General features: G+C 43.4%; 1 protein-coding gene across 1 annotated transcript in view; it reads left to right on the top strand.

Annotated features, from left to right (window-relative positions):
• The first annotated feature begins 9,952 nt into the window (after window positions 1–9,952).
• Window positions 9,953–25,670, top strand: part of LOC139310193 (endogenous retrovirus group 3 member 1 Env polyprotein-like) — a 101,322-nt gene continuing 85,604 nt past the window's right edge. The window contains exon 1 of the mRNA XM_070934357.1: window positions 9,953–11,615. Coding sequence (XP_070790458.1) covers window positions 9,953–11,615 — 1,663 coding nt within the window. The remainder of the gene's footprint in view (window positions 11,616–25,670) is intronic.

The raw sequence follows: 25,670 nt of genomic DNA, 5'->3' as shown, positions 1-25,670 counted from the left end.
GGAGCTGGTGCCCGATGATATTCTGGGCAGTTTTAATGATTCTCTGTAGCGCTTTTTTGTCCACTACAGAGCATTCATGATCTATCCATGATCCCATACAAAAGGTCAAAGCATTTTTGAATCCTATTTTTGAATACAGATTATCCATGATCCCTTACAAAAGGTCAAAGCATTTTTGAATCCCTCCCTCTGTTTACAGATAGAGCTGTCATCTCTCTCTACCCCAATAATTACCCTTGTTAAAACATTCTGATCCTCAAATGACCCAACCAGAACACAACCTAACTATGTCTAATGGCCTCATTGTAGGTATGTTGCATGTGACTCAGTGGCTAAGACCTGAGCTTGTCAGTCAGAAAGGTCAGCAGTTCGGCGGTTCGAATCCCTAGTATAGGTCTGCGTGAGAAAGAGGTTGGACTAGATGACCTCCAAGGTCCCTTCCAACTCTGTTACTGTTATAAGCCCTGCAATTAGAATTTATGTCTCCACATGTGCCATTTTTATTTTACACAGAGATTATGTAAAGAGATGTTATTGCTAATCCTATTGTCGTATAAATGCAAAGGCTACTAAAAATGCTGGTTTGATTGAACTCTGGTATGTGTATGTAGGTCTTGCATGCTTTTGTGCCTTGTTGCCGCACTGAATTCCCAGTGTGGAGTTTAAAATGTCACAACTAAAGATTCTGTGTTGCTCTGGATTACTTGGGGAGCACAGGCCAACAAAATGTCTCCACACAGCATTGCAACTTAAATATAAAAGGCTGGTCCTTGTTATGATATCATGATATAGGTTCCATTATTTTGATGTCTTTGTGTTTTTAGCATTAGATCCATGTGTTGGTGAATCTTGTTCTTGCCTGCTGTACTGCAGAAGAGACAAAAATTCAGTCTACTCAACCAGCTGCTGAGTCAGACACTATTCTTTTTGCAAATGTTTTACAACCATACTAGGTTTTGAACACTTTAACCTGGGGAAGTGAGGTTTGTTGTCTGTTTAGATATAGCAGGTTGTCTAACTACCTTGAATGGATTGAGCAGGATATATTGATTGGTAGTATAGTTTCTTCCTTGATTAACATGTTATCATCTGGTACATATTATACTGATTAGATGCTGGTTTTGCTTCTTTATTTGGTTCATAGATAAGGGAGGAGGTGCTCTTCATATATCTTTTTCTTTAATTTTTTGAGTGACTCCTAAAAGGTTTATTTCTATAAGTCTGATTTGTCAATTCAAGGATTTTTATTTTATTTTATTTTATTTTATTTTATTTTATTTTATTTTATTTTATTTTATTTTATTTTATTTTATTTTATTTTATTTTATTTTATTTTATTTTTGCATTGTAGGATCTGGGTTGGTCTAAAATGCCTACAGCTTTCCAGCTGAATCTGTTTGAACTGGTCTGTATGCCATGAAATTAATCGATTTTCATCATGACTTCTGACTCAACTGATGCTCATGGGTACATTCTTCCAATTTGTACAGTACAGTAGTTGTTGTTGTTTTCAAACCTCACACTGTATGTTGTAAATACCTCCAATTTTGTTTTCTTTGACTACTGGGTCTTTGGCTTTGTTTAAAATGGTTTTGCAAGAAGCTGCAAGAATAGACTTCCAAGGATTCCAAATTTCTGATAGGAAGATCTATTATAGCATCGTTAATGAAACTGTCATGAAATATTTCCAGTAACTGTTACAAACGCAAACTCTAATTATAGTAAAATCAAGGTTCAACATTCCTTTGCCTCTTTTGCATCCCTGCAAGAAACCACATTAAGGAAGGAGGGCAAGTGTAAGAGTTTTCCACAGGTCATCTTTAGGAATGTGTCGATCTATTATCAAGCAGTTTGCTTGTGATCACAACAAAAACATACCATTTGCTTGTGTAGCAAAGGGGTGAGGAGAAATAGGGAGCAAGGAAGTCATATTGAGCTCCCATTATTTTCTACGGCTGGCATACTGGCAACATTTTCAGTATTTTCACAAAACAACACTTGTTGTGCTATTTTGAGTAATGTTCTTTCAGAACTCATGAACTGATGTCATACAAAACTGTTTTGTCCTGAGTGAAAAGCAGCATTCTGCATCTAACATTTGGGCCCATCAACACTAGCCTATAACTCCTTTCACCCTAAACTAATTTTAATATTATATTGGTTAGAAACCTTATCCAATGCATATTATTAATTAACAATAATATCTGTTCCTTGATTTACTATCCCTTTTCTCTTTTCTTGACTGCCTGTTATGAATATTAACTCAGACTCATTAAAATGTATTTTCCTAGAAATAAGCAAACCACATTGATATAATCTGTATCAACTATTTCAGCAGATAAAATCTCCAGAAATTGTTTGGTTTGCCACAGTGTTCATCACCCAAGAAGGTCAGAAGGGAAGAGAGAGTGTATTTCTGTGCTCAGCTAATTAAGCTATATAATAGTTAAGCTCTATGATCTCTTATATTTGAATAAGGTAAATTGCCAATATACATAACTAATTTGCATGGAGATAGGAAATCACATTTTGTACCCCTGGTATTGATGTTACAATACTGCAGAACAATTAATTTAAACTGAAAAGTCTAACTTGTTAATTGCTATTATTATCACGTTGCTTAGAACTAAGCTTCCTGCAGAGAAGTAATGAAGTATTCTGCAGCTTCAAAACCCCAAGGAATATTTGGATTAGCTCACCAAGAACTTGAACACCAATAACCTTCTCTGGACTAAAAGGGACCAAAAAGGTTTGCACTACTTGAGTTAAGATGCTTAAATGGTTTAGTTTTAAGGTGTTGGACTATGATTGGGGAGATCATGTTTTTTTCTGCCATCTTCTATGGAAACTCAAGAGGTGATTTTTGGTCCAGTTATTCTCTTTCAGCCCAACCTACTATGCAAAAGTAGGTTTGAGCCAGGCTAGGATTCGATATTGGGATAAAACTTAAATATTAGAAATCCAAATCTTTGGTCAAGGCAGAAGTGCCTCTTCCGTGCCAAGGTGCTGAATTGATACAAGGTATTTGACGTAGGTACAGCATTGTAAAAGGGCAAACTGACCCTAAACAGATACATCCTGTTGTTTACTGTTTATTACACCTCAAATGTCATGTATATCCTAGAGAAGAAAAACTGCTTCCCTTACTGTCCTTTTTACTGCTCTTGAGGCGCCTTTGAGCCCCTTATCTCCTCTTTTATTATGTCTTGAGCTCCGGAGCTGAGAACCTGAGCCTGTGGGAATCAGGCTGTTATGTCTTTCCTAGAGATAGATTAAAGGGTAACTTCTACGTGCGAAATGTTGCACTCTTCGTAATAACTTTGTCTTTATACTGTATAAATATCTGGTTGAAATCAGTCATCACTGTTCAGACTTTTGTTTCGTGGTCCTCGGACTGTTTGAACCTTTGCGCAAATAAAAACTCTTTCCTGCACTGAAGAGCTTGTCCTAGTCCGTTATTTTTCCTACAACAGCTGGCACCCCAGATGGGACTAGGTGCAAGGCGATATTTCGCTGAGGACCGTTTCGACCCCTCGGGACCATCGGGAGGTCGCTCCTGAACATTCTCCAGGCGCCACGGAGATACGTCTCCGGGAGACAGCCGCGATAACCCCATGGCCCCAACGGTGCTCTGATCGAGTCCAAGAACCCTGCGGTGCAGGAAAGGTGGTCTGAACAAATTCCTGGCCAGGAATCTACGGAGTGGGAGCGTTTTTTTTAAGTGAGTATATTGTAAAAGAATTGTACCTGTCTCATTTGAAGGCAGAAGAAGGGATTTGATCACTCCCTTGGACTCGGGGTAGGCTACCCTAACGAAGTCCGTGTCAGGTTGTGTGGGTGGTTAAGTCGTCGTATTTCTCGCTAGCGGCCGTGAGTTTCCGGGGCTACGAGTCGACGGCAGTGTGATAAGATGGGGGGGGCTCAGAGCGTGCCAAATACTCCTTTGGCATGCATGCTAAAAGGTTTTGACAAGTATTTTAGCAACCCTTCCTATCCGAAAGGATCAAAGGAGCGATTAAAATTTTTATGTAAGCATGTGTGGCCATTATTGGGGACAGGGTGGCCCCCGCAGGGATCATTAAGGGAGGAAACGGTGGATAAGTTGTGGGGGGTGATCGTAGTGAATCAGGATAAATATCCTGATCAATTTCAATACATTGATCAATGGGCGAGAGCCCTAACAGAAAAAGCTGAGGATTTGCTGCAATGTCAGGCTGAAATGGTCAGGCTGTGTGTATCCAGATCTGGCGGAAAGAGTAAAGGGGGGAGAGAAGGGGGGAGAAGTGAGCAAGAAAAAACCCAGGCAAAAAGAGGAGAGGAATATTCAAGGAGGAGAAAAGTATTGGCAGAAGATGAGGAGGAGTTAGTTAGACCCCCACCGTATGCTCCATTGTGGCAGCAGCAGCCCCCAGTGCAGCAGCAGCCCCCAGCGCAGCCCCTAGACCAACAGCAGCAGTTGCCGGGAGCTGTAGGAGGAGAGGGAGGTGGAAATCAGAGACGCATGAGCGATCCTGGGGCGAGACCGAAAATAAGGAAAAGTCCCCCGGTGGAAGAAGGTAGTCGGAGTGAAGGAGAAGATCGGGATGATAAGGGGTTGAAGGAAGCAACAGGAGGAGAGCAAGTGGGGGTGCAAACTCGCGCGGTAACAGCGAAGCTGAAGGCTAGCAAGCAAGAAGTTACAGCGCCTTTGCGCCAGGTGGATCAGATAATAGTAAACCAGCAGGGGCAGGTGGAACGTCAGCCCCTTTTTCAATACGTGCCGTTTACTACTACTGATCTTTTAAATTGGAAGCAACATTATGGGCCGCTGACTACTAAGCCCACTGAGATGGCGGACCTGTTTCAAACTATTATGTTAACACATAACCCAACGTGGCAGGATGTACAACAGTTGTTGCGCACTCTGTTAACTCCGGAAGAACGAGAAAAGTGGAAAGCGGCAGTTAGGCAGTGTGTGAAAGAGATGTTGCCAAATGATGCGGATGTGCAGCCGGAGGTGTTGGTCCGGGCGCCCGAAATAGATCCGGGCTGGGACCCTAAGGAAGAACAGGACCGGACACGCTTGAGGGAATATCAGAATTTGGTGGTGCAAAGTCTTAGAAGAGCAGGGAAGCCCCCAGTAAATATGTCCAAGCCATCTCTAGTGATGCAGGGTGCGGATGAAAGCCCGGAGAGTTTCCTGCAAAGATTGATTGAAGCGTATGAGTTATATACACAGGTGGATCCAAGGCAGGGGGATAATGTGCGGATGTTGAATGAAAGGTTTATAGCTCAAAGTTATGAGGATATACGGCGAAAATTGCAGCGGGTCGAAGGAGCATTAGGGAAGAACACGACGGAATTGTTGGAATTGGCACGGAAGGTGTATGTCAATAGGGATAAGGTGGAAAAGAAGGAGAGAGATGCCAGAATGCAAAAGAAGGCTGAGTTATTGGCAGTAGCACTACAGGGAGGAATGAGCTTCGACCCCAACCCGGGGACACCCCTGGGTCCTAACCAATGCGCCTATTGTAAAGGAGAAGGCCATTGGCAAAGAGAATGCCCCAGACGGATGATGAGAGGTAGAGGGATGATGAGAAGACCTGAATTTGGAGCAGGAATGAGGGGGCAGTTTGCAGGAAGAAGGGGAGAACGAGGAATGAGAGGGGGCTTGAATAGAGGATTTGGACAAAGAGGCTTGGGACGAGGCTTTGGTAGAGGAGCGAGAGGGGGCGCCGGACCAAGAGAAGCAGAAAGTATTGGATTGGCAGATATGGTGTGGTCAGATTGACGGGGACCAGGCTTGGAAGAACCCCCGCCTGAGCCGTTGGTTACAATGAGGATAGGGGGCCAGCAGACAACATTTTTAGTGGATACAGGAGCAGGTAGATCAGTTGTAAATAAGCAAATTGCAGCCCCTGGATCACGTAAAATCCAGGTTCAGGGGGTATCAGGACAGATTATGGGACGGCAGGTCCTAAAGCCTGTGATGTGTGATTTTAAAGGAGCTGAAATCCAACATGAATTTTTGTATATCCCTGAGTGCCCTATTCCATTGCTAGGCAGGGATCTGCTGAGCAAATTAGGGGCAACAATTTCTTTTGATGAAGGCAGTCAGAAAATGACCATAAGGCATTCTCCGGAGGAAATTTGGAGGTTGATGATAGGGAGACAGGTCGGTGAGAAGGAAAAGGAGGAAAAGTGGAGGATGTTTGGCGTGCCGGGTTTGTGGGCGGAGGACAATCCACCAGGTTTTGCAGCACACCACCCTCCAGTGGTGGTCGAGCTAAAACCGGGAGCAATGCCAGTCAGAATAAGGCAACGGCCCGTTTCATGGGAAGCGATCTATGCTATTTATGAGAGTATACAGAAATATTTGGAAGCGGGTGTTTTGGTGCCTACTCAATCCCCATGGAATACCCCAATTATCCCGATTAAAAAGGCAGATGGGTCTTTTCGCCCGGCCCAGGATTTGAGATTTGTGAATAGCCGAACAGTTACCTTACACCCGGCCGTGTCTAATCCATATACTTTGTTAAGTTTGATCCCACCCCAGGCGGGGTGGTTTTCTGTAGTTGATTTGAAGGATGCCTTCTTTACAATTCCTATTCATCCATCAAGCCAGCCGCTGTTCGCTTTTGAGTGGGAGAACCCTCATACGGGCACAAAAATGCAATACACATGGACTAGGTTGCCACAGGGGTTTAAAAATTCCCCGACATTGTTTGGAACAGCGCTGGCTAGGGATTTGCAGTACTACATGCCTCAGCAACCGGGGGATACAATTTTACAATATGTTGATGATGTTTTAGTGACTGGACAGACAGAGGATTTATGCTGGGACAATACTAAAATGTTATTAGACTTGTTGCTCGAGTGTGGGTATCGGGTATCAAGGAAGAAAGCTCAACTGGTGAAAGAGAGGGTGAGGTACTTGGGTTATGATATTGAGAAAGGACACAGGGCTTTAGGACCGGAGCGGAAACAGGCAGTTTTGATGCTGGCCGAACCTAGAACGAAGAGACAACTGAGAAGCTTTTTAGGGTTGGCTGGCTTTTGTCGTATTTGGATCCCCAACTTTGCTTTGATGGCAGCACCCTTGTATGCAGCCACCAGGGGCGCTAATACAGAACCCCTTGAGTGGGGGGGAGAACAGAAAAAAGCCTTTAAAGATATAAAACTTGCGCTGACTCAGGCGCCGGCGTTAGCCTTACCGAATTTGCAGAAGCCTTTTAATTTGTATGTAGATACAAGCAGAAATATTGCAGTGGGGGTGCTTACTCAACCGTTGGGAAGTTGGCAACAACCAGTAGCATATTTATCAAAACAGTTGGATGGAGTGGCGCGAGGCTGGCCGCATTGTTTAAAAGTGTTGGCTGCAATTGCAGAATTAATTCAGGATTGTAATAAACTTACTTTTTCCTGTCCAATAAATGTGCACTCTCCCCATGCGGTACAGTCCGTCTTGGATGCTAAAGGACACTTATGGATTAGTGGACAGAGATTGGCAAAGTATCAGGCAATCATGATTGAGAACCCCCAGGTGCGTTTGGTAATGTCTAATAGGTTGAATCCGGCTACGTTATTGCCAACGGAAGTAGATACCCAACACAATTGTTTACAGGTATTAGACAAAGTTTATTCCGCCCGCCCTGATTTAACGGATATCCCATTACCCAATGCACAGTTCAATTGGTATACGGACGGATCCAGTTATATTGTAGATGGATATCGGGTGTCTGGATATGCCATTGTAGATGATGAAGGAGTGGTGGAAAGCGGACCTTTAGGAAGTGGACATAGTGCACAGGTGGCTGAGTTGTGGGCATTGATACGTGCCTTAGAAAGGGCTGAGGGAGAAACATTGAATGTGTGGACTGATAGTAAATATGCATTCCTTACTTTACATGCACATGGGGCTGTTTATAAGGAACGAGGGTTTAGAGATTCAGCAGGGAAAAGTATTTTGCATGGACATCTTATTAGCCGCCTGATTGAAGCTGTAAATAAACCAGAGAAAGTAGCAGTGATGCATTGTAAAGGACATCAAAGAGGAGATGATAAGGTAGCTATAGGGAATAGAGCAGCGGATGTGGAGGCAAGGGAAGCGGCGAAGCAAGAGGGGCCTTTGCCCGACTTATCTGTCTGTGTAGCAATGGATTTAGGGGTTATTCCCCCTGAAATTAAACCAACATATACGCAACAGGAAAGTGTGAAAGCAGTGACAGACTTGAAAGCCCAGGTTGAGGATGGGTGGTATGTATTACCAGACAGGAGGATTTTCGTACCAGCCTCAATGGCATGGACACTAGGACGCCTAGCCCATGAAACAACACACATGGGAAAAACGGCTTTAGACTTGGCATTAGGAAGAGACTGTTACATCAATGGGCTGGCCGGAGTCGCTGCTGGAACTGTTGCAAAGTGTGTTACATGTGCTAAGGTTAACCCAAGACAAGGGCCATTACTGCCCCCTGGTGCCATACCCCGGTCATACATCCCCATGGATTATATTATGATAGACTTTACTGATATGCCTAGATGTGGATTGTTTAGAGCTCTGTTAGTTATGGTGGATATGTATACAGGGTGGCCGGAGGCTTTTCCAACAAAGACCAAACAGGCGCGGGAAGTGGCAAGATTATTATTGAAAGAGATCGTTCCCAGATTTGGAATCCCCAGTTATATCTCCTCAGATAATGGTCCCGAGTTTGTCCATCATATTAACCAGGCAGTTGCAAAGGCGGTAGGAATAAAGTGGCGGTTTCACAGTTCATTTCGGCCAGAAGCGGGTGGATGTGTGGAACGCTTGAATAGGACTCTGAAGGAAAGGATTACTAAGATTTGTACAGACAGTCATTTAAAATGGCCAGATGCTCTACCACTAGCCTTGTATGCCATTCGAAGCTCACCAAGGGGCCAGCACAAGTTGTCGCCATATGAGTTAATGTATGGACGACCGCCAGGGTTGTTAAGAAGAGATTTGGCAGGGTGGCCAGATTTGGGGCATAAAGGGGGGGTCTGGAATATGGAAATGGTACAAGAACTTAATAAGCAAGTTGAGAGGCTTCAGCGATACGTGATGGAACAAGTGCCCCCCCGGTTAATAACCCATTGTCATCCGTTCAAACCAGGGGATCAAGTGTGGGTTAAACATTGGAAGAAAGAGCCACTGCAAGGACGGTGGAAGGGACCTTTTACTGTTATTATGACTTCTCCCCTTGCTATTAAGATTGCAGAATCAAAGTCATGGATCCACTGGACACGAGTCAAGGCGGCGGCAGAAACTGGATGGAAAGTGATCGTGGATAAACAAAACCCTACTAAGTTAACATTCAAGCGTGCTCAAAAATAGTTTTTTTCTCTATTTTATATAGGATACTTGGAAGTGTGGTCGATTGTGGGGATCCTCAACGGATCATAGGAGTGAACTACATACCCGGGTTGTCGTATTTCTTTTGGAAACTGATTAACGACAAGTGGCTGAAGAACAAAGGATCCATGTGGGAGGAGAATTGGATGTGGGTGTGTTGGGGATTGGGGGTATTGGGTCTGTTGATTATTGTGTTTTGCAGGTATAAACAGTGGTTTTGTGGACGACCAAGGCACATCACGGCACCAGCTACTCCAATTCCTAACTGCCCGGATCTGCTCCTGAACACCCACTCAGTATAAACTGTTTGGTTATTAAAGAAATCTTGATTGTAATAAGCAAAGGGGCGATTTTTGAATGTATTAAGATTTTTTTTCCAATGTGTTGGTTCTGTAATTGTGGATGTGAGTGCTGTTGTTGCACTCATTGTATAAGACTGTGTTTTATGTACAGGGTGTTTGATTGAGTGTGACATAAAAATCATAGAAGAAGTACTAGAATACTATTTGGTGATAGGGTTAACGACACCTTCTTACACACTTAAGGTTACCCCCACCGTTGAGAGAGCATTAAGGGCTCTGAACAAAAAGGACCGGGAGGATGCAGAATATGGTAATCATTGGACTGGGATTATGGATGAGCGGATGGGTAATGAGACTACGAAGTGAGCTAGACATTCCCATAACAGAAGCGGTGAGTGAGGAGAACTGTGACGCATGCATACGCACAACATTGCAGGGAACACGGGTTTCTAAAACTTTGATCTATCACACTCAGGAGCCTGACGGTTGTGGGGAGTATAAACCCCAAACCTGTCAGGTAAATAATACCATATATCACATGTGTGTGTTGGAGGATAAGGTACAATGTTACAACCCGGCAGAAGCTAAGCAAATCACTACTTATGAGATGTCAATATACACAACTGAATGTGGGAGAGAGGAACTTTTAAATAAGACGGAGTTTAGACAATTAGGAAAGTCAGTAGAGATAACATTTGATGCCTGTTTAGCTATCAATCGTAACTGTGATGTGTGGAAGTCAACATGTGGGACATTAGAATGGGAAAGAAGTTATATGTTGGACAAAAAATATATGTGCCGAAAGCAGGGAGACTGTAGTGATCGGGACACATATAGTTATTGTCCATACTGGACTTGTGCTGTTATGTGGACGGGAGATCAGCCAGGGGGCTCTCAAAGATGTAAGCTGGAAAACGGGGTAGCTAGTAGTAACTGTCAACGAAACCAATGTAACCCTATAAAGATTACATGTACCCCGACAAAATTATGGAAGGAGGACTATGGATTAGGAATCTATGCAAAGGGAAAAGACCCTCTTGTAACCCTTCGATGGTATGTCACTAAAGTTACCAGGGCGACACAGGATACGAAAGGATTGTTCTGGTCATATTATTTGGAAATGGAAAAGTTGAATGTACCTGAAATTCCTAGTTATGTAACAAATACCTTTGTCAAATTAGCCGAAGATATAGCCCATACCCTGAATGTATCAAATTGTTTTGTTTGTGGAGGAACTAACATGGGAGAAAAATGGCCATGGGAAGCCCAGGAATTAAATTATTCCAAAGTCTTAGAAATGGATTATAAGGGTAATTTGTCATACAATAAGGGTAAGGATGGAGACTGGACCTTGACTACTAGTTTGGTAGGGAATGTTTGTTTTCAGAGAAAGATTGTGCCAGGCTGTTATCAGGTGGGAAACCTCATATGTACAGGAAAATGGGAAAGTAAGGTATGGTGGTCAGGAGCAAATGCCACAGAGGGACCTGATGAAATGGCCTTGTTTAAAGTAAACGGGTTATCCTTTTTAAAGGATCCAGATAATCAGACCCTTGAATGGCTGGCTCCTGATGGGCTATACTGGATATGTGGTAAGATGGCATATGGGGTTCTACCTAAATCCTGGTGTGGTGCCTGTGTCTTGGGATTAATTAGGCCTGGATTCTTTTTGCTTCCCCTTAAAACCCGACAGGTGTTAGGTGTCCCGGTATATGATGAGGTGGGAAATTTAAGACAAAGGAGGCATGTAGATACATCGGCAATAGGAAAGGTTAAGGTTGGAGGTAACCAACGTAGTTGGGGGAGTGAAGAATGGCCCGCAGAGCGAATTATTGAGGTTTATGGACCAGCTACATGGGCGGAAGATGGCATGTATGGCTATCGGACCCCTATATACATTCTGAACCGTTTAATTCGTCTGCAAGCGGTGGTTGAAATCATTACCAATGAAACTGTGAAAGGTCTTACTCAATTAGCTAGGGAAAGTGTCAAATCAAGGACATATATTATGCAGAATAGATTAGCTTTAGATTATTTGTTAGCTAAGGAAGGAGGGGTATGTGGAAAGTTTAATTTGACTAATTGCTGTATAGAAGTTGATGAAAGTGGAAAAGTTATTAAGGAAATAACAGACAAAATGGTTAAAATAGCTCATGTGCCAGTCCAGACATGGAAAGGCCTTAATTTACAGGATATGTTTTCAGGATGGTGGCCAAAGTTACCTGGCCTGCAGGCCATTTTTGGCCTGGTAGGACTAATAGCTGCAGGGTGTATTTTTCTCCCATGTATTTTACCTCTGTTTGTTAAAACTATCTCTAAAAGTCTATCCTTGCTGGTGGAACGTAAGACTACTGCTCAGGTGATGGCTATGTGGGATTATAAAAGGCTCCAGCAGGAAGAGGACTTAGAGGTGTGACTCGTCTGGTTATCTCAGATGAGTCACAAAGGGGGGTATGAGCCAGGCTAGGATTCGATATTGGGATAAAACTTAAATATTAGAAATCCAAATCTTTGGTCAAGGCAGAAGTGCCTCTTCCGTGCCAAGGTGCTGAATTGATACAAGGTATTTGACGTAGGTACAGCATTGTAAAAGGGCAAACTGACCCTAAACAGATACATCCTGTTGTTTACTGTTTATTACACCTCAAATGTCATGTATATCCTAGAGAAGAAAAACTGCTTCCCTTACTGTCCTTTTTACTGCTCTTGAGGCGCCTTTGAGCCCCTTATCTCCTCTTTTATTATGTCTTGAGCTCCGGAGCTGAGAACCTGAGCCTGTGGGAATCAGGCTGTTATGTCTTTCCTAGAGATAGATTAAAGGGTAACTTCTACGTGCGAAATGTTGCACTCTTCGTAATAACTTTGTCTTTATACTGTATAAATATCTGGTTGAAATCAGTCATCACTGTTCAGACTTTTGTTTCGTGGTCCTCGGACTGTTTGAACCTTTGCGCAAATAAAAACTCTTTCCTGCACTGAAGAGCTTGTCCTAGTCCGTTATTTTTCCTACAACAGGTTTGGAGGAAAATAGGATCAGGGAATGCTAGGAATGCCAGCTTGTTTTCTTGGTGGAAAGGGTGAGAATAAATCTAAGAGTAGTCTTTAATATTTCTGTTGCCGATATATTACATTCACAAAATTATTATTTGAAGAGCTATACAAGAATTAAGGAGGAGTTTCACATGAAATGAAAGATACATGGATTATAAATTCAGTGTGATATAGTGGTTAAGATTTTGATCTAAGAGATCGATCTTGGTTTCCCTCTGAGATATGGAACCTTACGGTGACTTTGAGGCAGTCATTCTTTCTTAGCTCAGGCTTCCTCATAGGGCTGTTGTTGTGAGAATAGAAATTTTGTCAACGTAAAAAAAGCGGAGATGAAATAATTAATACAGTTTTCAAAATTCACATCTCAATGGCAATGAGGCCTCCAGTTTTTGTAGGATCCAGTAACTATTCCCCAATATTATGTACTACTGGATGTGTGTCCAACATAACAGTCATCATTAAAAACTTCAGTTTTGTTCCATTGGTAGGGAACCTGAAGTTTTCCAGAAATTTTGCACTGCAACTCGCACAATTCCCTTGTCACTGACCATGCTGTGGCCCATAGAAATAAAAGTTGAAAACTTCTGGAAGATACCATGTCATTTTAGCCAGCCTATTCTGTTCCTACATCATTGGCTGGATATCTCTTTTGGGAGGCAAGAGAGACATCTGGTTTTATATTACAGAATTATCTGTAAATGCATTATCAATTCTTTAGTAGGGCTCTGATGCAGAACTACCAATTTAGAATGCTGATTCAATCTGGAAACTTCCAATTCCATGAGATCATTTGATTCAGAAAATCAATTCAGTTTGTAGATTGGATCAAATTGACTTCAAACTGGAATCCACACTGAAAGTTTACAAAGTTCAGAAGGCAGCAGTGTGAAATCACTTCTATGTTACTATCAAGAAAAAATACATGTACATCTTACTGAAAGCATCTTTACCTTTTTATTCCTTAGGGGAAAAAAAATCATATATTTTTCCCTGTGAGTAAACTTAGTGTTGTGCAGACACATACTTGGCCTTTAAAATATTCTTCCTATTAAAGAACTTTTTTTTATTTTTTCTGGGTACCATCTTCCTAGATGGTAAAGGATACTACACTTTTTTTTTTTTGCCTTAAGTTTTTTTCTACCATGGATTAGGAGATGGGTGTCAAATTTGTGGCATCACATTGTCATCATGTGACATTTTGTGATGTTTTTCCCTTTCGTGGAACTGGGGTGCCTTTCTGGGGGCATGTGGTATGGCCTGTGCATGATACATCTGGCCCATGGTTTGATCCAGTTTGATACCTCTGGATTAGGTACCCATGGTTCTTGAGCTGAAAAAGCCACATTAGGAGAAAATCTTTTATAGATCTTCTTCCTCATTTTTACTTGGGATTCTGTTGAACTGTGAGTGATATTTTCCAGTAAAAGAATAAATCATGCACACACATATCCGGGCTGCTATCAGTTCTCATTGGTTCTCCTGAACCGGATGTTAATTTTCGGAGCAGTTTGGAGAACCCGTTGCTGGAAGAAATCTTTTCCCACTTTACAGGGCTAATCCTGTAAGGGAGGCAGGAAGGAAACATTCTGGTATGCCTGTATTTCTAGTCTAATCCTTACCTTAATTGCCCTGCTGCTTTAAGTGTTTTCAAAAACTGCCCCTCGGTTAAGCTTGTTACATTGTAAGCCTTATGCCCAGACTTTCTGTCTGTAGACTGAGCTTCTCCAGAGTTCCCCCCTCCCCTGGGAGTTTTTTGTGGCACTTTTATTTCTGAGGCTTGACTTTCTTAAAGATTGTTAAAGGGTTGTTTTAAGCTTTTTGGAGTATAGTTCCAATGCGGCTGGAACAGCTATTTACAGAAAGGTTGGCATAACCATAGAAGAAATGGCTGAGAGGCAGGATGCAAGCTTGGAATGCTGATTTTTTTTTTAAACTGCCTTTCTGGGGGCATGTGATCTTTCCTTAAATCTGGATGATTACCTAAGGATATTTTGTGAGGTGAGTGAGACCAGCTGGTATCTTTAAGTAGTGTGAATGGATCTAATGATTGCTTCTCCTGGGTGGGGAAGGGTGCTTTGTCAGTTCATTGTGCGCAGGAGTCTCTTGTCTATGGGGATTCTTCCAGGGGTGAAATGCTCCCGGTTTGGACTGGATCACCCGATCCGGTCCAAACCGGGAGCATTTAACCCGTGGAAGAATGGGGTGGTTCGGAGAACCGATAGCAAAAATCCCTGCCCCCCCCCATGCACAGCTGAGCCGCACAATCATCAGAGGCTTTTTTTTACTTTTAAAAGCATTTTTTCTACAACCTCTTCGGAGGAAAAAATGCTTTTAAAAGTAAAAAAAAGTCTCTGATGATCGCGCGGCTCAGCTGGGATCGTCAGAGGCATTTAAAAGAAAAAAACCCTATTTTTCTTTTAAATGCCTCTGACAATCCAAGCTGAGTTGCCTGATCAGCAGAGGTTTTTTAAGAAAGCGTCTGCTGATCAGGCAACTCAGCTAGGATCGTCAGAACCTTTTGAAAGCATTTTTTACAACCTCTTCGCCGAAGAGGTTGTAGAAAAAATGGTTTTAAAAGTAAAAAAAAATGGCCACGCCCACCCAGTCACATTACCCCCACCACCACCAAGCCACGCCCACAGAACCAGTAGTAACAAATTTTAGATTTCACCACTGGATTCTTCAGTCATCCAGGTCATGGTTGTCCCAAAAATGCTTTTTTCAAGAGGCAACTGGACTTTCTTGGTTTCCAGAAAGTCCAGTTGCCTCTTAAAAAAGCACCTTTGGGGCAGGAGTGTCTTGCATTGCTTCGGAGTGGGCAAGGCACACGATTGCTCACTGATAATAAGTGGAGCCTCCTTCCAATTTGTTTTAGTTTTCTCTCATAATAATATGGGATAGTGACATGGCACCAATTGTAGAAAGTTAGCACCCATCCCTCTCCTAGAAGAATGAAATATTTTGAGAAATATTAAAAAGGAAGAATATATTTCCCTGAATGAGAAATGGAGAAATATGTTTTCTTAGAGGGAGAAAGCAACCCCCACCTTCCTTAATAGCCCACAGAAGATGTCAGCACTTAAATGATAAAGAGATAGATAGCTATATTCATAGGCAAAAATTCCCTGCAGCAAGGTCTGAACAAAGGCAGAATGGGATTAGCCCTTACTCAAGATTTTAATTTGTTAATTTGTCTCTATAGCTTGGCATTTTGTAGCCCAAATATGCCCACCCACTTTCTGGAGAGCTTAAATGACCTCTCTACTAAAGGGTTTCACTTTATGAGCAAGAGTAACTTGGCTGCTGATAGTTATCCTTGTATTTTAACTATTTTAATTCCTCAATGTGCTCTGGCAACCGGCCTGATTTGTAACTCCAGGTTGCAGGTATTGCTGAGAAAAAGGAAGGTATTCAGACAGAATGGTTTAGGTTTCCATGACAGCTATGACTCATTGATCTTCAGCTAATGACTGGTATTTCAGGGGTGGGTTCTACTTACCTTTACTACCAGTTCGCAACGGGGTTGCACATGCGCTCTCACTTTGCTCGTGCACGTGCACACACTTCTGTGCTGGTATTTCAGGGGTGGGTTCTACTTACCTTTACTACCAGTTCGCAACGGGGCTGCATGTGCGCTCTCACTTTGCTCGCGTATGCGCATACACTTCTGTGCATGTGCAGAAGCTTCCTGGGTCAGTGGGCGGAGCGTCCCACTGGTTTTACTACCGGTTCTAAAGAACCGGTCCAAACTGGGGGCAGCCCACCACTGTGGTATTTAGGGCAAATTTTTGCAAGCAAAGAAGCTTTTTGTATTTTTGTACAGGTAATTCTTGACTTACAATGGTCCATTTAGTGACTATTCAAAGTTACAAGGGCACTGAAAAAAATGACTTATGACCGTTTTTCACATTTACAACCGTTGCAGCATCCCTACGGTCATGAGAGGGCGGGCAAGGCGAAGCGCCCCTTGACATAAATGACATTGAGTGGGCCTTGCCCACCCAGCCATGCCCACCCAGCCATACCCACCCAGCCACGCCTACCCAGCCAGTCATTAGGGCAGAGAACCAGTTGTTAAAAAATTTGCAGCCCACCACTGCGTATCCCTATGATAAATGCCCAAACCCAAACATTTATTCTTTTTTGGAGGAAAAAAAATGGAAAGCAATTCCTTTTTCATGAAATTGAAATTTTAACTATATAGCATTATTTGAAAGCTTGAGCAAAATTAGTATTTCTTCATAAAGATTGCCACTTTTCCCCTGTCCTGCCCCATTTCCCCCCTGCCCACTTCTTTCATTTTCAGAAAGCACCAGCCTCAGAATTAATGCATTGTTTTTAACAACCAGGAAAAACCAATCTGCTCCACTTCTTAGCACAAGTGGAAAAAACTGTTCTCATCTGGATGCTCACAAAACAATCTAATAAGGATTTCTAAGGAGTTGCTTGAGCAACATCTCTCTCCCCATCTCTTCAGGAAACTGCATTAGCTGTTTAATATTCTTAACTGCCCGCATTAAGTGCATATTTTTGCATATATAAACATTATGCATTGTTTTTAAATACCCATTTCTCTACCATAAATGCTGTTCTTATATTACCAGTGAGGTCACTCCAGGGAGCACTGTTACCATGAAATAATAATTTCCATTTATAACAATTGTGAGAATGGATTCTAACATAGACAGCGTGCCTCTTTGTATGCCTTTTTCCCTAGCCTTCCAGCCACATTTTCCCTGCAATCTGCAGCCCTTGGTGCCTCCTCTAAGAATACAGAAGATGCACAGAAACAAGTAACTTTGCTAAGTTATTACAGTATGTAGTCGACATGCTCACATATGTTTAAAAGCGGTTCATTGGTAATTTGGCCTTAGAAATGTAGTGAATTTAAGTCATTCCAAATCTATATACTGTTGGCGTTGGGTAGAATGCGATCAAATCAACTAAATGACATAAAGGAGAATTCTGGTGGTATCTCTGCATGATCCAATTGTTCTTTCCCAGCTTCATCCAACATAAAAGTAATCCTTATATAAACAGGGAAGATAATTAACATCCACAAAGGCAGCCACATTCTGCATTTGTTTGAGAGAGCCAAGGTCTGTTTTCACTTAGGAAGACTTGCTGTGATTCATGCATGGAGTCAACGGGTAGATTCTTCTGACGCTAGCAGATTCTCCTTCTGAAAACTGGTTTTTTAAAAAATAAATTTTATTAAAAATTTTCCCTTTCATCATACATATTTTATGAACAGAGTGCTGACCGGGACGCATCTTATACATAATCAAAATTATTCTGAAAACTGTTATTGAAGAGCCTTCTTTACATGTCTACAGAAATCCATGTCGTGTGAGAATGACAACTGTGTCTCTCATTTTAATTGTTGTTTTTCTTTTAAAAAAAAAGCCAGTCTAAATATCTTGGGGTAGAACAGATGACTTTTCCTAAACTCTGATTGAATATATTGATCCCCAGAAATTTACTGAAGTGTCCAATGCAAGAGTTCCTTCTTATGGTTGGAAGCCTTTTCTGATATAAGAGTCAGAAATCAACTGAGATTCAAAAATCAACGAAGGCAGAGGAGCTCCTGAAGAATGGAGATTCTCCATTTCACAAAACTCCTCCACATTTCATTAGGCTGGAAATAAAAGGAGAGAGTGTGCTAACGTCACCTCCCTCCACGAGGCACTGAGCGAGGAAATGTTTGAAATGGACAAACCTGCCTCTCTGAGCCCTGTGGCTCCTGAGGGCTCATTTCATTTCATTTCATTTCACGACCAGAAGAAATGCATACAGTTACTCCCTTTCTGAGGGAAAAGCACATAAATTGGCAGGAACCTGCAGCTACGTTTCTGAAGGGGGGGGGGGCAGCCAATGGAGAAATTAATAGGATGTAAGATGAGGAGCGGCTGTGTTTGGTTACTGGGGCTGAGCACAGGGTACTATGATTAATGGGATGGGGAGAGTCTGAGGAGGTTCAATTGTTAAAATGAAATAAAAACGGCATGGCATGAAATCAAACTAAAAACAGCTATAAATATTTTAGGTACCTTAATAAAAGCCCGGGAGAATATTTATTTCTAACATAAATCCTGGGGTACTATCCTCCCCAGATAAGAAAGAATATGCTTATTCCTTCTTCCCCCCCCCCCACCCCAAACTCTTATTTACATAGAAATACAGAGGCCACTATTTATTCAGGATGAAGACTTTCCTCCCATGTACTTGGTTGTAAAATGTGATTAGCTTGATGCTCTGCCTCCTTTTTTTTTCCATACAGCTAAATCCATCCTGATCTAGCCAACCTGTCAGGAAGAACAGCTTAGTCTACCACCATTAGGAGAAGAAACTTTGAGGGAATAGTCATACACACTCCAGTTGAGATGCCGGATAACACATCTTAAAAGGGATACAATCAAAGTCATAATTAACTTGTGGACTAGGGCCTAACTAATTGGGTCTCTATCTGCTACTTATTAGAGAAATCTTTGACACAAATCCAATTTGTGGTTTAGAGATGGAAGATTTGATTATTGTGCCTCTGGGATGCTTACTACATAACCACTAGTTATGGTAAAAGTTCCAACTGCTTCACAAATGTCAGGGAGCAGTAGATTAGAAGTGTGTTTCTCCCATTTTCTGATTTGAGTTTCTTGGCATTTCCCATTGTTTAAATTGGCTATCCAATTTATCTTGTCTAATTTGGCTATCCTCTAGATCAGGGCTGTCAAACTCCTGGGCTGAGGGCCGGATGCATCACATCCTGGCCACGCCCATGCCCAGTTTAGCAAGGGGGGGAAGTCCTGATACGTCACGTGACGCTGACATGACCACGTGAGTTTGATACCCCTGCTTTAGATATATACAGTAAATCGAATCCCAGAATTAGCATGACCAAGGCTGATATTTCTGGAGTCTGAGGTTTACAGGACATATCTGTAGATTATTTCTTTGGGGAAAGCTGGTTTAAAGTAATCCATTTGGCAAGGCTGACCCATGGCACATCTACAGTAGTTTGCTCTTAAATATGACATCATGCTTTTTTTTATATCAGAGGCTCTAAGTATCAGCTGCTAGAGATCATAGAGACACACCCCAGTTCTGCCACTCCTTCTCCTACATATGGTGGTCTGGTTAATAGAGTCAGAATCTGCTGCTTGTCATAATGATTAATAACTTCACCAATTGATAAAAGATCCAACTGTTCCACTTTACCACATATCCAAATCAGAGGTGGTATTCAGCAGGTTCTGACCAGTTCTGGAGAACCGGTAGCAGAAATTTTGAGTAGTTCGGAGAACCGGTAAATACCACATCTGACTGGCTCCGTCCCCATCTATTCTCTGCCTCCTGAGTCCCAGCTGATTGGGAGGGAATGGAGATTTTACAGTATCCTTCCCCTGCCACACCCACCAAGCCATTTCATGCCCACCAAGCCACATCCACAGAACCGCTAGTAAAAAATTTTGAAATCCACCACTGATCCAAATCTCACTTATTTTTTTTAAAAAGATAAATGATTTAGCAAAACCATAATAGTATTCTATCTTGAAAAGTTGGTTGTCAGGATAGGACAAGGCCAGGAATGCCTCAATCTTTGGGGACCACGACATATTTGTAAAATTAAGATTCTTTTATTTTATTAAATTTTATTTTATTAAATTTCTATACCGCCCTTCTCCCGAAGGACTCAAAGCGGTGAACAGCCAGAAGATAAAACACAGAAATACAAAATTTAAAATAAATTAAAACAAATTAAATAATTTAGGCTGGATTTTAAAATACCTCATAATTAAACAAATTAAAATTTACGTTTAAAATTTAAATTTAAAAGAGGAGATGATTTAGGCCAGGCCAGCTTGATGAAATAAAAACGTTTTAAGCGTGCGACGGAAGGTGTGAAGATCTGGGATCCTCCGTATCTCCAGGGGGAGCTCGTTCCAGATCGTAGATGCCCCCACAGAGAAGGCTCTCCCCCTAGGGGCCTCCAGTCAACATTGTTTGGCCGATGGCACCCGGAGGAGCCCCTCTCTATGGGAGCGTACTGGCCGGTGGGAGGCTATTGGTGGTAGCAGGCGGTCCCGTAGATAACCAGGTCCTAAGCCATGGAGTGCTTTAAAGGTGGTAACCAAAACCTTGAAGCGCACTCGGAAGACCACCGGGAGCCAGTGCAGCTCGCGCAGGAGAGGTGTTACATGGGAGCTCCATGTTGCTCCCATAACCAACCGCGTGGCCGCACTCTGTGCCTGTTGGAGCCTCCGAGTGCACCTCAAGGGGAGCCCCATGTAGAGAGTGTTACAATAGTCCAGACGAGAGGTGACGAGGGCATGAGTGACTGTGTGTAGGGAGTCCCGATCTAGAAAGGGACGCAACTGGCAGATCAGTTGAACCTGATGAAAAATCCTCCCGGTCACGGCCGTCAAGTGCTCTTCTAAAGACAGCCGTGAATCCAGGAGGACGCCCAAGTTGCGAGCCCTTTCCGTGGGGGCCAATGATTCACCCCCAATAGTCAGCGATGGCACCAGCTGACTATATCGGGACGTCGGAAACCACAGCCACTCAGTCTTGGATGGGTTGAGCCTGAGCCTGTTCCTCCCCATCCAGATCCGTACGGCGTCCAGGCACTGGGACATCACTTCAAGGGCATTGTTGGGGTGGTCCGGGGTGGAGATGTACAGCTGGGTGTCGTCAGCGTACTGATGGCACTTCACCCCGAAACCACGGATGATCTCGCCCAGCGGCTTTACATAAATGTTGAACAAAAGGGGCGAGAGGACCGATCCCTGCGGCACCCCACATATGAGGGGCCTCGGGGTCAACCTCTGTCCCCCTGTCAACACAGACTGTGACCAGTCAGAGAGAAAGGAGGAGAACCACCATAGTACGGTGCCTCCAACCCCCAACTCTTCCACCCGGTGCAGCATGATACCATGGTCGATGGTATCAAAAGCCGCTGAGAGATCTAACAGGACCAAGACAGAGGAGCAACCCCTGTCCCGAGCCCTCCAGAGATCATCAACCAACGTGACCAATGCCGTTTCCGTGCTGTACCCAGGCCTGAAACCCGACTGGAACGGATCTAGATACGACGTTTCATCCAGGTACTGGGGAAGCTGTCGCGCAACCACACTCTCAACAACCTTCGCCACAAAGCGAAGGTTGGAGACTGGACGATAATTAGCCAATACTGCCGGGTCCAGGGAAGGCTTCTTGAGGAGAGGCCTCACCACCGCCTCCTTCAAGGTGGCAGGGAAGGTACCCTCACCCAATGAAGCATTTATAATCCCCTGGAGCCAGCCTTGCGTCACCTCCCGGGAAGCCAGTACTAACCAGGAGGGACACGGGTCCAACAAACATGTGGTCGCGTTCAGTCTACCCAGAATCCTGTCCATGTCATCTAGGGTCACAGGATCAAACTCATCCCAGATAACATTCTCAAGACCTGCCTCCGTCACCCTCACTGGACCTACCCAGTCGGAGTCCAGACCTTCCCGAATCTGAGTGATTTTGTCATGCAGATATTGAACAAAATCCTCAGCTCTTCCCTCCAAGGGGTCCTCCCGCGCTTCCTGGTGGAGCAGGGAGCAGGTCACCCTAAACAGGGCGGCCGGGCGATTATCTGATGACGCAATAAGAGCAGCAAAATGGGTATATTTTGCTGCTTTTATCACCACTAGGTAATTCTTAATATGAGATCTTACCAGTGTCCAGTCTGATTCAGAAAGACTAGCCCTCCAACTACTCTCTAGGCGTCTTTTCCAGTGCTTCATCTCCCTCAGCTCCTCGGTAAACCAAGGAGCCAGGTGAGAACAGCGCTGGGTCAGAGGCCGCAAAGGCACGACTCAATCCAGAGCTCCAGCGGCCGCTCTATCCCAGGAGGCCACTAGGTCTCCAGCCGAGGCGTGTGCAAGATCCTCAGGGATTAGCCCAAGCTCCATCTGGAACCTATCAGGTTCCATCAGGCACCTGGAGCGGTACCATCTTACCGGTTCCGCCTTCCTGTGGCGGGGTACCGCGGTTCGAAGGTCAAGGCGAAGGAGAGAGTGATCCGACCATGACAAGGGCTCAGTGACTATGTCCCCTGTCTCAAGATCACTCAACCACTGTCCAGAGACAAAAACCAGGTCCAGTGTGTTTCCCCCCCTGTGCGTAGGGCCATGAATTAGCTGGGTCAGGTCCATGGCCGTCATGGAAGCCATGAACTCCCGAGCCACCTCAGATGCCTCACCCGCGGACGGCAGATTAAAATCCCCCATGACCATAAGTCTGGGGGTATCAACCGCCACCGCGGCGATAACATTGAGTAGCTCGGGCAGGGCTGCTTTTATGCCTTCTGTCCAAAAATTAGTAGTGCCATGAGTATGGTAAACCATCCATTAATCAGAAAATCTTTTACAGGATCCCTTCCTACTAATATCTCTAGTTTTTTTAGGATAGTCCCTACTTTCTTGGTTCATCTCTCTTCTTTCTTTCCTCAGTGGAAGATTTTCAAACACATACAATTTCATTTTATTTTCTAAGGATGTCTCTGAGTCTCTCAGATGTTCCAGTTTTAAAGATAATGTTTATACTTGAGGCTGGTATTTCACTTTGTAGGGTACCAGCTTCTCCTTTAATTTGAATTCACAGGAGCTAAAAAAGATGGTTGTCAGGGTTCCAAGTAACACCCCCAACGAAATAAGACTCCGAGGCTAGGAATTCTTCAATGTTCCATTTTATTAGAGATGTCATATCGGCACATCTGGGAAAATCCGAATCTGAAAGCTTCCAGGTTTTCCCCACCCAAAAGAAAGTCCAAGTCCCTGCCCTAGCACCCACATGTCCATCACATGGTCCAATCAAAGTACAGTCCCAACTGGAGATGCCTCCCAGTCATACCACTCCAGGTGCAGGACAAGATGTCCTTGACTCTCAGAGAAAGGAATGTTATTATGACTCTATATCTCCCCTGCTCAATACAATCCCCCCTCCCAGTTTCCCACAGCACTAAATGTGGCAGGCCTGAAGATTCAATGCAAAAGATGGCTTCCAGGCCTGACAATGGTTGGGAAACTAACTCCCCAAGAAAATTAGGTAGACAGGTGTTGGAAGAAACATCCTTCTGGGTTCTGCTCCAAGTGGGGAAACAGACATTGGAAACATGGATACTGCTTGGAAAGATGGTTTAATGGTGGACAGGATCACATGGCTTGAGTTCCTGAACAGAAAAAGGGGCAGATACAGTAAATCCTCGGGTTTTTATGCTCTCTCTGGCTCTGCATTTCTTGGGGCCCCAAAAGAGTATCCTGATTGGTTGTCAGACTCCCAGGGGGTGGAGGTCTTAGCTAGCCTTGCTGGCTGATGGTCACATGTGCTTCCCAGGTCGCATGTGGTGAGTTTCTGCTGCTATTGTGTAGAAGGCTAATCCTATCTTTGTTGAATCTTTGGCAATTCCTACTATGGCTCTACCTGAAGGAGGCAGATCTTTGTTATGTAGAATAGAATGGCCCAGGCCTTAATGGCCCATTGACAAAGGGTGGGGGGCAGGAAGGTGGAAGCTGCTTTGTCTGTAAAATATGCTTCTCCATTTCTCATCCAGGGAAATATAATATTCTGCCTTTTTCATATTTCCTAAAATAATTCACTCTTCCAGGAAAGGGGTGAGTGCTAACTTCCTACACAGGTCATATTGGGATCTAGTCCAGTCCTCCAGATTGCCCAGCTCAGCCTTCCCATGCTTATTGTCTGGTGTTGAAATGTTTTATTTGAGTTACATGGAGTGTAAAGGCTACCCGCAACCAAACTCCACCAGCACAAGAAACCAGCCAAGCACTGTGCTACACAATCCTGTTGTGTTTGCTTTGCACCAAAATGGTTTCTTAAAGCTGAAGTATTTGACTGTTTAACACTGAAAAATCAGTTTAAAAGAGAAAGCAGAGCCAGAGGTTCCTTTCAGGCTGCTGTAAATGCCAAGAAAGCCTAAAATTAATAGCAAACATTGTAAATAGGGAAATAAAAGAAACATTTACTGCCGCAGATACAGCCTCTTGCTTCTGATATTTCCATATCTGTGGAACATCCTCCTGCTTTTAAGAGCAGAAAAGCATAAAACACACTCTTAGCGCTAGCGCCATGAATTTTTCTGTCCTTTTTAACTTTAGCTCAGTAAGGTTGCATATACTATAAAAGCAGAGCAAAAGAATGGAAGGACTTTTATTCTACATAAAGCAATTACCGTTGTTGTCAGCAGCCACAAAATTTACTGTTGAAGGAAAAGGATACAGAGAAATGAATAAGCAAAAGAGCTGAGATAAAAGGAAGGCCAAGACAAACATTCAGAGGATTAAGTAATCTGCCAGTGGTCTAGGTTTCACCTCTGAGCACTCTTTGTTTCATTTCACTCCTTGGATAACTCTGAAAAATGCATAGTTTCATACTGTTATGGCACTCTTCCCGAAGATTTAGGTGTCCTGAAAGGTCTGTCCCACCAAAATTAGGGGCGCCATGATAGCAATATTCCAGTTCTTGAGGGGCTGCCACAAAGAGGGGGTCAAATTATTCTACAAAGCACCAGAGAGCAGGACAAGAAACAATGGTTGGAAACTAACCAAAGAGAGAAACCACCTGGAATTAAGGAGAAACTTCCTAACAGTGAGGACAATTAACCAGTGGAATAGCTTGCCTCCGGAAATCGTGGGCACTCCATCACTGGAGATTTTAAAGAAGAAACCAGACAGCCACTTACCTGAAATAGTACAGGTTCTCCTGTTTGAGCAGGGGGCTGGACTAGAAGACCTCCAAGGTCCCTTCCAGCTGTATTCTATTCTAAATTAGGGATTTGGAGGGACAATAATGCTGGTTACCACTGGATAAACCAGCTGAGAATAACATTCAGACCAATCTCTCTATTGCACCTCTGATTGTTTAGGATCATCTTTCTTGTTGCTTTGTTCTGGGATTGCATTTTCTGTGTTTCTGTGAGAACT

Source organism: Pituophis catenifer, unplaced genomic scaffold (genome assembly GCF_029215685.1).
Source record: "Pituophis catenifer annectens isolate HBS135680 unplaced genomic scaffold, rPitCat1.0.hap2 SCAF_2, whole genome shotgun sequence".
NCBI lineage: Eukaryota > Metazoa > Chordata > Lepidosauria > Squamata > Colubridae > Pituophis > Pituophis catenifer.
The sequence above is the reverse complement of the archived record's forward strand: the minus strand, read 5'-3'. Positions and strand labels throughout refer to the sequence as shown.